Source organism: Erigeron canadensis, chromosome 1, assembly GCF_010389155.1.
Source record: "Erigeron canadensis isolate Cc75 chromosome 1, C_canadensis_v1, whole genome shotgun sequence".
Lineage (NCBI taxonomy): Eukaryota > Viridiplantae > Streptophyta > Magnoliopsida > Asterales > Asteraceae > Erigeron > Erigeron canadensis.
The window spans coordinates 57,251,350-57,266,245 of NC_057761.1; the positions used below are offsets into that span (position 1 = coordinate 57,251,350).

The 14,896-nt window shown below is 33.1% G+C and overlaps 2 protein-coding genes across 2 annotated transcripts; one reads left to right on the forward strand and one right to left on the reverse strand.

Annotated features, from left to right (window-relative positions):
* Positions 1 to 1,913: 1,913 nt before the first annotated feature.
* LOC122595871 lies at positions 1,914 to 6,334 on the reverse strand. Its single transcript, XM_043768339.1, has 3 exons — positions 6,172 to 6,334; positions 3,086 to 3,526; positions 1,914 to 2,557 (listed from the first exon to the last, which is right to left on the reverse strand). The coding sequence occupies exons 1-3, from the start codon at positions 6,332 to 6,334 to the stop codon at positions 1,914 to 1,916; spliced, it is 1,248 nt and encodes a 415-aa protein (XP_043624274.1).
* Positions 6,335 to 11,587: 5,253 nt separating this feature from the next.
* On the forward strand, positions 11,588 to 13,852 carry LOC122585351 (transcription factor RAX3-like). Its single transcript, XM_043757478.1, has 3 exons — positions 11,588 to 11,846; positions 11,998 to 12,127; positions 12,668 to 13,852. Exons 1-3 carry the CDS (start codon positions 11,711 to 11,713, stop codon positions 13,647 to 13,649), a joined length of 1,248 nt encoding a protein of 415 aa, XP_043613413.1. The 5' UTR covers positions 11,588 to 11,710; the 3' UTR covers positions 13,650 to 13,852.
* The last annotated feature ends 1,044 nt before the right edge of the window (positions 13,853 to 14,896 follow it).

Sequence of the window (14,896 nt, forward strand, 5' to 3'; positions counted from 1 at the left end):
TCACACACAACTTATTAATTTTTACCATCTTCTTCAATATCTTACATCATCTTCTTCCACACATCTTATTTCACACACACTTTCATCCACTACAATGAAGCTTCAGGATTGTAAAATGGCGATCCAAGCTCACCTGAATAACGACTCCAGACACCGCTCTGAAGTAAACAAAGTCATTCAGAGCGTTTTTGACAACAAAGCGGCTTACCAATCAGAAATCAACCGACTTGAAGCTCCCAATCTGGTTCGTACCACGGGCGGAAAATGAGTACCTTGTATATCTTTGATAGAAAATCGATTGGCTGAATCAAGTTATTTTTCAGCTTACCACCGCTTATACGACGTTGAGTGGGGCGCTAGACCACGAGTTATTTTGGCAAGAGAGTGTCGGTGGTAGTCAATATGTAGATTACTATAGCGACCCATGGGAGGAGTAAGTATCTCTTCAACCCGGCGACGCTGTCGGGTCTCCTGAGCCCTACCGCTACATTCACCACAATGACGGTGACAGTACTGTGGACTCGGACTATTCCGAGTGTTAGTTATGTATTTTAGTATTTTATGAAATGTTTTTATTATGTATTTTTTAGTATTATTTATGTGTTTTACTATTTATTATGTGTATTTTAGTATTATTAATGCATTATGTTTTTTTAATTTTAATGGAATTATGTTTTATTATGTTTTATGTTTATATGGTTTTAATTATATGTATTAAATTTAAATGGAAAAAAAAAAAGAAATTGGGTAAGTTTAATGAATTGGGTATGTTATGCCTAGGATTTGGGTAAGAATTGGGTAAATTTGGGTAGTTATGAGTTGGAAGGTTTGATTGAAGGATGATTTGGGTAAGTTTAACTCTTTGGGTACCATTCCCTCCCCTTTAATCCTTGTTATGTTGTGATCTCTTAATGCAACTGGACTACTTGCCTATTTTCTATGCAATCAATGTTTGTTGTATTGAGGTTTCAACTTCTTGAGGTTGACGTTGTTCATTGACCTTCATTGTTGGTAATAAATCGGTTGAAGAAAAAAGTAATTAAACAGACTTATCATCATCTGAATCATCCAATGTGCTTAACATCTCTAGATCTTCGAGATTAGAATCAAAACACGTTTTTGTCAAATGAATTTGTTAAATATATATATATATATATATAGATAAAATATAGAGAGCCATGGTATCTTTTTCGTTCTTACTTTTTTAGTTTTAACTTTTTATCATGTAACAAATAGCCACGAGCCCATGAACAATTACCCACAAGCCCACAAAAATCTTATCTAAGCTTGTAAACTTTGATCTTCAAATTAAGTAACTAGCCCAATATGTAGAATAGAACTTTTGGCTCAATATCATAGATGTGACAGCCCACCATATTTCTCTCTGTTTTTTTCCTTTCTTTTTTTTTTTAATTATAAAGTGCATATGATATCATTAATTTTCACGAGTACAGGTATTTTTGTGTGTATTTTCATAAGTACTTTTCATAAGAAGTTATAAACGTACAATATAAAAGAAGCTGATATCCACTTAATTATTCAAATCAAATTTTCATATGGTTACTGGTTACATCGTATTAACCCTATGCTAAAAGAAATATGATGACAATAACCATTTTTTTTTTTTAACATTCAACTTTCATTAAACTGGATAAAAGACTAGCAAGGAGCTAGTAGGTACACTGATAATTATACACATGAGAGCAAGGTGATGCTAAAAATTGAAAGAACACCATTTTTGCCATTCAAGATCGGAATTTGTTCTATTGGTAAGCCAACGAAAACTTGTAGTCTTGATTTCTTTGGTAGTGAGACAGTATGTTGTGGTTTTATTTGAGAAGACGCGATTGTTGCGAGCCTTCCAAACTGTCCAACAATATGAGAGGATGATTAGGTTGATGAGTTTGGCTTTATCAGGGGGAATAGCGGGTCTTTATGAAGCTCAACAGTTCTTTGATCACGGTATGTTTTCGCAGTGGCAGTTTGCACCATGATAGGAGAAAACTCCATAACATGTCTGTAAAAGGACAATCCAAGAGGAGGTGCTGAGAAGGTTCCTCACCGGCATTGCAAATAAGACAAGTGGAGCTAGGGATTGTGATGTTGCGTTGTAGAAGAAGGTCGGTTGTAGGTAGGTTGTTCATCTCAAGCTTCCAACCAAAGATATTGATTTTGATCGGGGCGAGGCGATTCCATGGAAAAATCCAGTGGTTAGGTCCATGCGTGGCTTTAATGAGGGTGTTCTTCATGGACTTGGTTGTGAAGATTCCTGATGGCTTGCAAGTCCATCTCCAGGTGTCGTCGGTTCCCGTAAGTCTACAGCTTTGGATCTGCGTGAGCAGCTCTTGGAGTTGATGTAGTTCAGTTGGGGTTACTGGTGACGAAGTCCCGTCCCATTCCCATTGTGAGAACAAGCCATTCCCGGTGCACCGGTCTTTAATATAGCAGTCCTTCCTTCTTTCAAGCTTGAATAAATCCGGGAAAGTGTTACAAAGTGGGTTGTCGCCAATCCATCTGTCAATCCAAAATCTGATAGATGCTCCATTCCCAATAGAACCTGCAAATAAGTTGTGCAAAGAAATATCAATGCATTCGAGGTGGGAGTTTAACTTGGCAATATTCTGCCAAGCTCCCACCAAATTGGACTTATACAGAACAGGTGAGCATTCTCGGTTTGAGTGGTGAATTGCAGAGATGGTGCGTCGCCATAAGTTGTGTGGTTCAATTTTAAAACGCCACCACCATTTTGTGAGTAAGGCCAAGTTTTTGTAACGAAGGTTACTCAACCCAAGCCCACCCGAATCAATTGGAGCAATAACCCTTTGCCAAGAGACCCAGGAAATCTTTTTTGACATACTAGCGCCACCCCAAAAAAAGGATTACGGATTTTTTCAAGTTTTTCAAGTACACATACCGGGGCCTTATACAACAAGAAATAATAGGATGGAAGACCATCAAGCACCGAACGGATGATGGTGATTCTCCCGCCAATCGAGAGGGTAGCGACTTTTCAAATGGATAAACGGCTTTCAAAGGTTTGAATCACGGTGGACTAGTTACATGCTCGGTTCATGTTGGCACCAACCATAAGACCAAGATAGGTAATGGGGAAATGACCGCTTTGGCAATTGAGTATGTTGGTGGATAGGTTGATTTCTGGTTGTTTCAAGCCAATGCCATAAAAACATGATTTGTGGAGGTTGATCTTTAATCCGGAGGTGAGTTTGGGACCAGGTTCCACTTAGAATCGCGTCATCTGCATAGAGCAGATGTGTGATGGTGGGCCCGAAATTTGGGAGTTTGATGCATGCAATCAGGCCCAGAATCGAGGCCTGTTGGATGACACTTGAGAAGGCCTCCATGGCGATGATAATAAAGGGAGAAAGTGGGTCTCCTTGCGGGACGCCACGCTCACAATTAAATTCAGAAGTCGGCGATCCATTTACGAGTACAACGAATCTAGTTGAGGAGAGGATTCCTCGAATCCATTTAAGCCATCTTCCAGGGAAGCCCATCTGTTGCATGACTGAAATAATGAAGTTCCAATTCAGTGAATCAAAGGCTTTTTCAAAATCAATTTTGAAGCATAATGCTTCCCTTTTGCATTTTTTTAGCCATGCAATAATTTCATTCAACATGAGTGGCCCATCGAGAATGTTCCTATCTGAAAGAAAGACGGATTGGGTTGGAGAGATGATCTTATGGATTATTTTCTTAAGACGGTTTGCAAGAACTTTGTATATGACTTTTTTGATGGAATCGATGAGGGTTAAGGGGCGGAAATCGTTGAGTGACTTGGCAGAGGATGATTTGGGGATTAGAGTAATAAAGGAAGAACTACAGCCTTGACTAATGGTGCCAGTATGATAAAAATCGAGTAGCACACAGAGGTATTAATTAAAAACTAATAAAGTTGATAACATAAAAGAAGCACATAAACTCAAGACTAATTAATAACCTAATTATTTGTCACTATCTAGCCATAAATAACCTATAGCCTAAAGACGATACAATGTATAAAAATAACAGTATATTTTCCTAGAAAGAAAAAAATGTTTTGGAAGCCAAAATAGAATAAGATGTAGTAAATAATGGAGAAATTGTACGTGTGGGTTCCGTAAAAGGGAAAATGGAGTAATGTCAATGTATGGATAAAGATGGGACAAATTATAATTAAGAGGACCAGGTTCATCAAGAGCGAGGGTCCATTAGACCATACACCCCTATGATACTAGCCACTCAGCCAGAACCATGAGCCGCCTGCGTCTGAATCTTGCTTTGCATTTTCATATATACTATATATTATTATATTAATAAAAAAATAAAAAGAAGAATTGAAGGAGCTAATCCCTCTGGGTCCTTTGTGACGTGATGAAGCGGACTACTTAAAAAAGTTGGGTGTTTGTGGACACGTTTCGACCAGTCAGCTGCCTCTAACTCTGTATACGCAATACATGGCTTGCTCACGTCATCATTGTAATCTATGTCCTCCCAAACTATCTTGTCACTCACTCGTGTTATATGGGATATAGATGCCTTATATTCAACCATTACGTACGTACATTATCCTATTCAAGCAAACTATTGTTTCTATACTTCTAGTTAGATACGTCTATTAATTGGAACTACCTAGCTTATATTCAAAATCGCCTTATCATGGGTCCAGTTGCTAATAGTTCAATACTAGATTTTAGGCACGTGTTTAATACATGAGGTTTACATGTTATTAATATTGATATATATATTAGTTATTATTTTATTGGATAAATATTAACTATTATTCTATTGAATATATATTAGCTGAGTATTATATTTTTATTTATATTAAAATTATTGGGTAAAAAGTGTAAGTTTATAATGGAAAAACAAAAAAATGTAAATTAAAGTCAAAATTGAAAACAAAAGTCAACATTAAAAAATCAAGGATTGTGATTAGTTGATAAATTATTAGAACAACTGTGTTTTAGTATAATAAAAGATCGTTATTTGACAAGTTTTTCTTTTTTATGAATTATATATGTTGGTCAAAAATGCGGTTTTTAATATGGTTTTCAGGCAACTATGTAGTATACTTATACACTTGTTTGAGTTTTGAAGCATCCATGAAAATGTAGTAAAACTGCAGCTTTGCGTTAATTTGTGTGTATCTCACTATTAAATTCTATATTATACATATCAAACTTTTTATCTATATCTATACTACGAGTATATTATAAAATAAATAGCCTTTGTTTAATATTTTAAATTTCAACATTTACTTCTTTAAAATGTCTCTCCTATTTATTATATACGAGAGTAAGTATCCGCGCGTTGCGACGGTAAGATGGTGGGGTGATAGGTCATAAAGTGTGACAGGTCAAAATGTCATAGCCGTACGGGCTCGCCCTTGGATTTAGTAATTCGTCGAAAATATATCGAATGACATATCTAAAGAAAGAGCATGAAGTTTTAAGAACACCCATATAATTTTTATAATTTATCAAGATACAATTTTTAAGATAAAAGATTTTTAATGAATTGAAAGAATAAATGATTTATGGAAGAGAGAAAAAAAATATTATTGGTTGAGATTTAAGGAAAGAGAAAGAGTATTATAGTTATTTTAGGTAAATATAGAATATATATAGGACATTTTGGGAAAGTAAATATTGAAACTTAAAATTTCGAAATGAAGAATTTGCTTTATAATATAGTATAGATTTACCTAAAATAACTATAATACCATGTCTCTCTACTCAAATCTCAACCACTCATTTTTTTTTCTATCCTCCATAAATCATTTTATTCCTCTAATTCATTCAAAATCTTTTATCTCAAAAACCGTACATCGATAAATTATATGGGTGTTATTAAAATTTCATGCTCTTTCATTAAAAAGGTCATTCGATATACTTTTGACGAACTTTTAAATTCGATGGCGGAGCCCATACGGCTAAAGGCGGAGTCCGTCAAGTAAATCACCCCATCAACTTTGCCGCCATTACATCACCACCCAGCTATCACCGCCGTAACGCGCGAGTACCTTTCTCTCGTTCATTATTAATGTGTGCATTGTTTTTGTCTTTCGTTTTTCTCTCTCTCTTTTCTTCCCCATATATATATATATATCATACAATATCTTAAGACTTAATTACTTAATTTGGGTGTGTAATATTGTTTGTAGTTTTGTACCATTCTCTTGTAATGCCTCTGCCAACGCATACGTCGACCCTTCATCAACCACCTCTTCGATGAGGAAAGGGTTGGCACGAAGCTCTTCCATGGGCTCATCAACGAAACTCTTCCATGGGTGGATGAGTGAAGACGGGAAGAGAGAGAAAAAATGTGGAACCATTAGAGAGAGGATGTTTTATTTTAAATTGAGAAAGAGGTGAGGTTGGTAGTTCGTGAGAAAGAGGTGATTTAAGAGAGAGAAAAACTAATATGATAATGTGAAAGAGAGATGATGTCTTGGAAAAAATATAAAAACTGTACAAATATATTTTCATAAAAATATATTCGTGTGTTCCTAATTTCTTGAGTACTATCATCCAAAGACACGTTCAACCCTCTGGCTGGCTGGGTGCTTTTAAGTTGAATAGTCTATGTTTCCTTTTCCTGAATCATTCTCAAAGTCCAAAGTGTTGTGTGCCAAACTTTTAAGTTTTACGGATTAATACTCCGTATACGATGATGGTAAATGGTCAATCAAATCTTGGATTTTTAAATTGTGTCTAATGATTCCTAGACCTAATCTATGAACTGAAAAAATAGATGTAAAAATACAATGAATCTATGAGATAAAATCATCCTCTAAGGTTATATTCTTCTCGAGTTCATTCAAGTTACGAGTATAAATTGTGATATAAGCTAGCAAAATAGTTTGTTCTTACTTTTTAAAATTATATAGATGTAACTAGATTGATATTAAGAAGTACATTCATAAAATGAAAAATAAGCTTAATGATCTTTTCTTAGTCGGCTCTAAAATAAGAATGGTAATAATCGAATCGTATTTGAGGCAGATACTAAAAAACTCAAACCCAATAACAAAACTATCACCCGAACCCGACCCAAATCACATGGAATATCTTATCGTGAAACCCTTTGGAATAAATTATTACCCAAATCTGATCTGATCCCCATTAATAAACCAACGTATAATAATACTTTTAATTATAAAATTATTTCAGTTCGGTTCGGGTCTGGATAAGCACACTCCTATCTATAACCCCAAATCTGATAAAATTCCTCTAAATTGTCCCGACTCCCGATACCCCGTCATGATTATCTCTTAGTTGGCTTTAGATATCAGATGCACATTCCAATTTTTTCATTTATCCCGTACTCAAGAACAATTAGTAACACGAAATGATAATATAACAAGATACTAAATTATCCTTTTGTTAAATATCCGACTTGATGTTATATTATACTATTAACTTCATACTCAGCAACATTATTCACGATGCTGACTATTAAGTGGGTTTTTATTTCCACCTTTTTCTCATATACACTAATTTACCGTGCAAAACAGTTATAGTATGCATAGTTAATATTGAATAATAAACAAAAGAAAATGATTTATTTTTATAAAAGTTAGCTTAAAAATTCTTTTAAAATTATTAAATGTAATACGTGAATTTTACTAATTTCCTTCGCTCTAATTTTATTTATATGTTTTTATCTAATAGTTAAAAGAATTTTTAAATTATTATTTTAGAAGATCAATCGTTTTCAATAAACAAATTGGAGAAAATTAATTTTATATATAGCATAAGAATAAACAAATTCAAGTTTATATTATGAGATTCTCTCAATTATAGAGGTTGGTTTCTTTATTATGCCGCCCCATTTTTTAATACATAGTATATCTTTGTTGATTGTGTATACAATGACGCCGTTCCTCGTAATTAGAATATTATAAATTACAAATGATGTCCTGGTTGATGTATTTTTAGTTTTATTAGAAGAATACCTGCATGTTGTGACGACATCTTTTAAAAGTGACAGTTAAATGAACTGTCGTCGGTTGAGTGAAGAGGATGGTTGTGTAGGTGAATGTATGATGGTGAAAACTGTAGAGAATGTTTGTGTTTTATGTTGTGTGTGTGAGATAATGCTAAGTTAGGGATAAGGGTATTTTGGGACATTCAATGAATTAATGGATAGTGATAGCCGATAGTTATTAGAGTTAGGACATACAAAGCCGGCTTTATTGTATTAGTGGGTCAAGCAAGTGTTTTGGTGACTAGTAAGAGGCAGCAGTTAGCAGACTAGGTGACCAGTAGACGAGTATGTGGTCCTTCACTGTAACAGTTATCTTTTTTTTTCTTTGTTTGTTTTACTTTATATACCAATAAATAAACTAGGCCTCTAAAATCGATCTCGTTTAAGGCCACAAAAAAGCTTGAACCGGCTCTGAGAACATAATTGGTAATTCAAAGGCTTAAAAGTTTAAAAGAAAAAATTGACATTTGCTTTATTAGGTATTATAGATATAGATTACAGGTTTAGAGTTTTAACTATTTAAAATAATGAGTTTATGAGTTTTTCTTTTTCTGAAATGCTTGCTACTTATATGGAAAAGAATGTAATTGTAAGGTCTCGCTCTTAGATAGTAATATGCTTCATAATGTAGAGTCTCATTGTTCAAAGTTAAATAAAAGAGATACATTACCATATATGAAGCTGCACTCTGTTTTTCAAAATTTCAGGATACATTGTCTATATATACGTGAAAACTTTTCACATATGAATATAGTTATTATTAAGTATAACCTGATTTATTCGTATATATGTGAACGAATCTATTCACATAACGGGCTGGGTCACGGATTCGATTTTGTTGTGTTGCTAGAACGGAGCGGGTTTTGATCCGTCCACATGCCTAATATATAGTAAATATATATAAGGTTGACCCCTGCTAAGTTCAGATGGAGAATCTCTCACATAATAATATTTTAATGATTTTTTTTCCTAAAAACGAATTAATCATTTGAGCCCTATGTTTTTTCTTCTAAAGTTTATATTATCGTAATTTGATGGGTGCGGGTTCAAGTCCCATTTCATATCTAAAGTTTAAATTATATATGAACATTATGTAGTGTTTTATATATATATCACCTTTATAAATTCCTTAAGATTCGTCCCCATAATATCAAGCCTCCAGTAAGACGCTATATATGCTATACATTAAAAATAACCTTTTGTATTTTGTTAAGCAATATAATTAGCATATGTTCTAGAAAGTGCGACAATTGAGAGATGTGTCTATTGTATAGCCATCAAGTTGTTATTTGATGGCTTAGTCACTTAGACTTTGTGTTCTTTAGGAAGAAGTTATTCGAAGGTAGATATATGGCTTGGAAATTACACATAGGAAAATTTCTGTTAACCACCACAAACATTATATATTCGTGTTAAAGTCAATCACAATTTATTTTGTGGTTTTTTAAATTAAGATAGAAATCGTATACAACAAGGAATAGTATTAAATATGTAATTAGAAGTTTCCATACTTTATTAACCTGATATTATCACTGCCATACTTTTTTTTTTCTTATAATGTTTAAAGAAAAACAATCTTTTTAATTTAGAACTGAATTTTAATGAAAATTTATAAACTATTAATGATCACATTATTATAATATTATAAAGCAAAACAAGTTTTGATTTTCATTATTGACTTTAAGTTTCAACAATATACACATTATAATGCATGATGTACTATACATCATAGTCACATTAGATCAATAACTTCCGTTACTCATCAGCGCCACCACCACCACCAATCTCCGCCGCTACAACTGCCGCTACCACCGCTCGCCACCACCAACGCCGTTGCCATTACAATACCACCGCCGCCACCACCTCCATCAACGCCGCAACACGTGAATATCTTTCTCTCATCACATGAACATATGATACGTTTATTTCTAGGATGTGATTATGTTAGTATTTCTATATAGTAATAGCTTTTGCTTATTCTTTGTACTTTGTGTTCTAGCTCCTTGCTAATGTTTTATTATTAATACTTTTCTATAATATATATATATATATATATATATATGAAGGTTGTTACTAATGACAGTCTAAATTATAAATTGTTACTAACAACTTATTACATATAAAAAACTAATATATTATATATATATTAAAAGTTATCCTTGAATTTTTTAACAACAAGCAGGTATAAATATTAATACGCCATATTAATTTTGACTAACAACCTTATGAGTTGTCGTTAACACAATTCTAGCTAGCTAGTATATAACGGTTATTAGGTTCACGTACGTACATCATCTCTCGCTTAAGAATTTTATTTTAATACATATAGCACTTTCTAGTCGATCGCTTTTGTATTGATCGGTCAATCAATTGTTCTAGCATGGTATGTCTTCTAATAATGGGTGATATTTATGTTAGAAGGAAAATTATTACACATATTTTCACTCATAGTTTATTACATTCTTCGTCATAAAACTTGAACCCACTATTTATAGGTTCAAATCCTAGAAATACTGAGACATTATACGTGCATTTAATGATACTCTTTTTTTTTTTAACAACAGATATTCATTAACAACTAGCAAGATGCTAGAAAATGATTTTACAAGGTGATTAAGATACAAGTTTTTACCAACCGAGATACCAGGAAAAATGTTTTTATTTTTTGCTTCCATAAAAACCACATTTAATGCTTCCATACCAATGATAAAGAGAAACGGGGAAAGGGGTCGCCTTGATGAAGACCCCGTTTAACCCGAATGAAGACAACCCTCAATCCAATTTAGCCATTTTTTTTTTTTTTTGAGAACCCCATTTGTTCCATAATAGAGATAATAAAGTTCCAATCAATGGTATCGAAAAATCTCATTGACCATAAGAGAACCGTCAATGATTTGTCTATCTTTGATATAGGCAGTTTGAGCTTCACTAGTAATCGAGGAAATGACACTTTGTAACCTATCTGCAAGGACTTTGGCGATAATTTTGTATTGACACCCGATGAGACTTATGGGTCGAAAATCTTTAATCAAAAGTGGGTCATTAATTTTAGGAATGAGAGTAATAAATGACGCGCGAGTTGGCATTTAATGATACTTTGTCTATTAAAGTAAATGGCATTATATTGTTCATTTTGGTATAAGAAAGAAAATCATTATTACGTGGAACTATGGAAGAAATGATAAATACTCGTATGTGTTTTTTATTTTTCAAAAAAATTTAAGAGTAGGATAAATGTAACAGTACGGAAGTAAAGAAGTCTACAATTAAGTTTGAAAAATTAAGAAAAATGACCAGATGGATGAATAAAGTTAGGGAAAGATGTCGCAATAAGCAAACGTAACTGGAGTACAGAAATCATTTGTTGAGCTTTATTGGAAATGAAATATAAATGTAATTATTGTTACTCGTATATTAATTAATAATATAATATACTCAAAAGTTTAATAAGCCAATCTCTCTGTTTGAGTTTGACTTGTGTTCCCTGTGTATAGTATTATACAATATTTTGATAAACCAAAAGAAAGTCTCTCCCTCCATAAAAAGCCAACTAGCATACCCACCAAACATATTTTGTCCAAAGAGAGAGATATATATATAGATAGATAGATAGAGAGAGACTACTTCTTCTGGAAAGAAAGAAAAAAAAAAAGAATCCAAATAAAAATAAGCAGTGAGATACATATATAGTTAAGCTAGCATTAATAATTATAAGAGAGACATGGGAAGAGCCCCTTGTTGTGACAAAGCAAATGTGAAGAAAGGGCCATGGTCTCCTGAGGAAGACGCAAAGCTTAAAGAATTCATTGACAAGTTTGGTACTGGTGGTAACTGGATTGCTCTCCCTCAAAAAGCTGGTATTTTAATTTAACCTTCTAGCTTCTTCATTGTTTCATGTAGCTAGTGTGACAACAACTTTTGTATATTAATAATTTACAAAAATAAGGAAAACAACAACTATATATATATATATATATGTATATGTGAATTACTAGCTACGTACTGCAGGTCTTAAAAGGTGTGGGAAGAGTTGCAGGTTAAGATGGCTAAACTATCTGAGGCCCAATATTCGACATGGTGAATTTTCTGATGATGAAGATAGGATCATTTGCAGCTTGTATGCTACCATTGGTAGCCGGTACGTCAATCATCAATTATATATATATTACTGATATATGTAGGTCAAACACAATGTGTAAAATTTGAAGATTATATACGAACATGTGTTTATGTGATAGACGTAGAGAAATTAAGATCGATAGAGAAAGAAAAGATAGTAAGATTGTGCCAGCTAATAGAAAATGATTGATTAATACAACTTTGGTAATTAATTAAAAAGATTCGACAAAGTCTTGACAACTATATATGGTGTATGTATATATAATGGAGTATTTATTTATGGGAATGCTAAATACAGCCCTAAGGGCTGTATTTAACGTGCATAAAACAATTTGTACCTTCCGTATTAAAAGTCCACCCTTGATTTTCATGGTAAATGTACAAATAATTTATGCACCTTAAACACAGGCCTAAGGGCTGTATTTAGCAAACCCCTTTATTTATTTATTGAGCCAGCCAATTGGATGTTTTACGGTATTATTTATGGAAAGGTTAGTTACTAATTAAGTAATTAGATGTAAATTTCAAGTGTTACCTAAAATGTAGTATTACGGTGCAGATGGTCAGTAATAGCAGCTCAGCTACCAGGAAGGACTGACAATGATATCAAGAATTACTGGAACACCAAGCTCAAGAAGAAGCTCTTGACTATGTTTCCATCCACAACTCTTGTTCAAGAAAAACATCAAACTAATTTCTTTCCATCTACTATGTCCTCCTTACAACCACCATTATTATTACCACATCAATATGATGATCTCAATAATAATAATACATCATCTCCTCATCATCAATTCTTGAACACTTCATCATCATCATCATCATTTTACACTACTACTACTACTACTTTCTCCCCCACTAACAACTTCATGAATGTTGATCACAACACTACTAGTAATGCCAACTCGATTTTAGTTCATGATGATGATCATCATGTTAACAATGTGATCATCAATGATCTTTCATCACCACATTCATCATCTCATCATGTAATTAACAGTTTGATGATGACCAACAACAACAACAACATAGGTAGTGTTAATGATGATCATAACTCCCTATATAATAATCATCATAGTCCAATGCAAACAGAACAGTATCATAACATGAAGTTAGAAGGAATGCTCATGTTTGGAACTCCCAGTACAAGTTGCTCTACTTCCTCTGAAGGTCTTCATCACCAGCCAAATCAGATCAAGCAAGAGAATCATGACCTGATAACTACTACCCTTCTTGATCATCATCATCATGTTCTTGGAGATGATCATCATACCCCTGCAGCTACTAGTTTCATGATGGATTATCACAAGCAAAATCATGAGTACATGATCAAGAATAACCACCACAATGTAGGTCCCATAATATTAAATAGTAATAATAATAGTGCTAATAATGATCTGCTTGCAATGGAAGTGAATAAGCAACTGATGATGAACTTGAGCAGCAGCTACTACTTGTTCAATCATGATGGTACTACTACTACTACTGATGAAACCAAGACAACACACTTTCAGAAAGGAATGTGTTCCTACTATTACTGATTAGCTAGCTAGCTAGCTATAGATTATTCAAAATTTGATGTAATTAATTAAGACAAGCTGCTAGATGCAGCATGATCATGATGACGAGCTAGCTAGCTAGCTATAGGTAATTATGATTTGAAAAGGCAGGCAGGCAGGCAGGCAGGGTGCTTTTGGTTTTAATTCAATTAATTCTAGCTAGTGGAAGTTCAAGAGTGATCAGACTTTTGAGAGCAGTTTATTGGTGTTTGTATTGTTGATCTATCTGTACTTGATGGTTACTTAATTATAAACCAATGCAAATTAAAGTTGTTTTCTAACATTGTGTTTGGTTTTACACATTTTCTTGTGTAACTTTTAACGTGGCTCTTATTTTTATAGTATGATTATATTATCATCATGTTACTAGCTGCTAGTTGTACCTAAAGAATGCATCCTTTCGATCGATCACGTTATTTGTGCTACTATATATATGTGTCTGTCAATTATATATTGCATCATGCGTTGATATTGAAATAATGTTGCAATAAGTCAAGGCGGCTAGAGTGAGTATAATTAACTAAAAGAAACACAAAAATTAGGAAATTAATGTTATCTTAGTTGGATTTTAATGTATGTTCTTGCTTATGTTGACTTTTTCTTACCCGTTAAAGTGTCATCTTCACTTCTAGATGGTCAAGGGTGCATTAATTATTTATAGGTAGCTTGAGAATATGTACAAAATCATGTATGACAAAAGTATATTTGTCAAATTTTGGAAAATTTATGCATGAGTTATATTGTATAGTTGCATGGGACCAAGAAAGGATTCACATATATTTTACTTTGCGAGCATTAATTAATGTTTCTTTTTTTTGTTTTATCGGGTTACTTATTTGGTGGGCTTGATGGTGCTTCTTTATTAGGAGGTTTGAAAATGTAACCTTATATAGTAAAAACATAAACATATATATTATACTAGATATTTTACCCCGCCTGATGCGCGGCTAGTTAAAAAGGTTATTTTATGTATTAATAAATAGCTATTCTATAGGCTTATTATGTTGAAATTGATTATGTTATAGTTAATGATTAATTTCTGGATTACTATGGTCATCTTTTGTCTTTTATGACATGTCGATATCACAGTAAACCTACTATAGTGATTACACACCAACATTTAACCTAAGATATTTTGATATCATCAACAAATCAAACGTAAATCGATAATGTAGCATGATATATATATATTCATCAAACGAAATAAAATATACAAAGTAAAAAAACTA

What these genes read in the sequence shown, in the direction of transcription:
- LOC122595871 (XM_043768339.1), bottom strand. Translation starts at nt 6,334, where the DNA reads ATGGTTCCACATTTTTTCTCTCTCTTCCCGTCTTCACTCATCCACCCA. An exon ending in AGAGGCATTACAAGAGAATG is followed by an intron (nt 3,527 to 6,171) that starts GTACAAAACTAC and finishes TCATTATTTCAG; the next exon opens with TCATGCAACAGATGGGCTTC. An exon ending in TTACCTATCTTGGTCTTATG is followed by an intron (nt 2,558 to 3,085) that starts GTTGGTGCCAAC and finishes ACTTATTTGCAG; the next exon opens with GTTCTATTGGGAATGGAGCA.
- LOC122585351 (XM_043757478.1), top strand. Translation starts at nt 11,711, where the DNA reads ATGGGAAGAGCCCCTTGTTGTGACAAAGCAAATGTGAAGAAAGGGCCA. An exon ending in TGCTCTCCCTCAAAAAGCTG is followed by an intron (nt 11,847 to 11,997) that starts GTATTTTAATTT and finishes TACGTACTGCAG; the next exon opens with GTCTTAAAAGGTGTGGGAAG. An exon ending in TATGCTACCATTGGTAGCCG is followed by an intron (nt 12,128 to 12,667) that starts GTACGTCAATCA and finishes ATTACGGTGCAG; the next exon opens with ATGGTCAGTAATAGCAGCTC.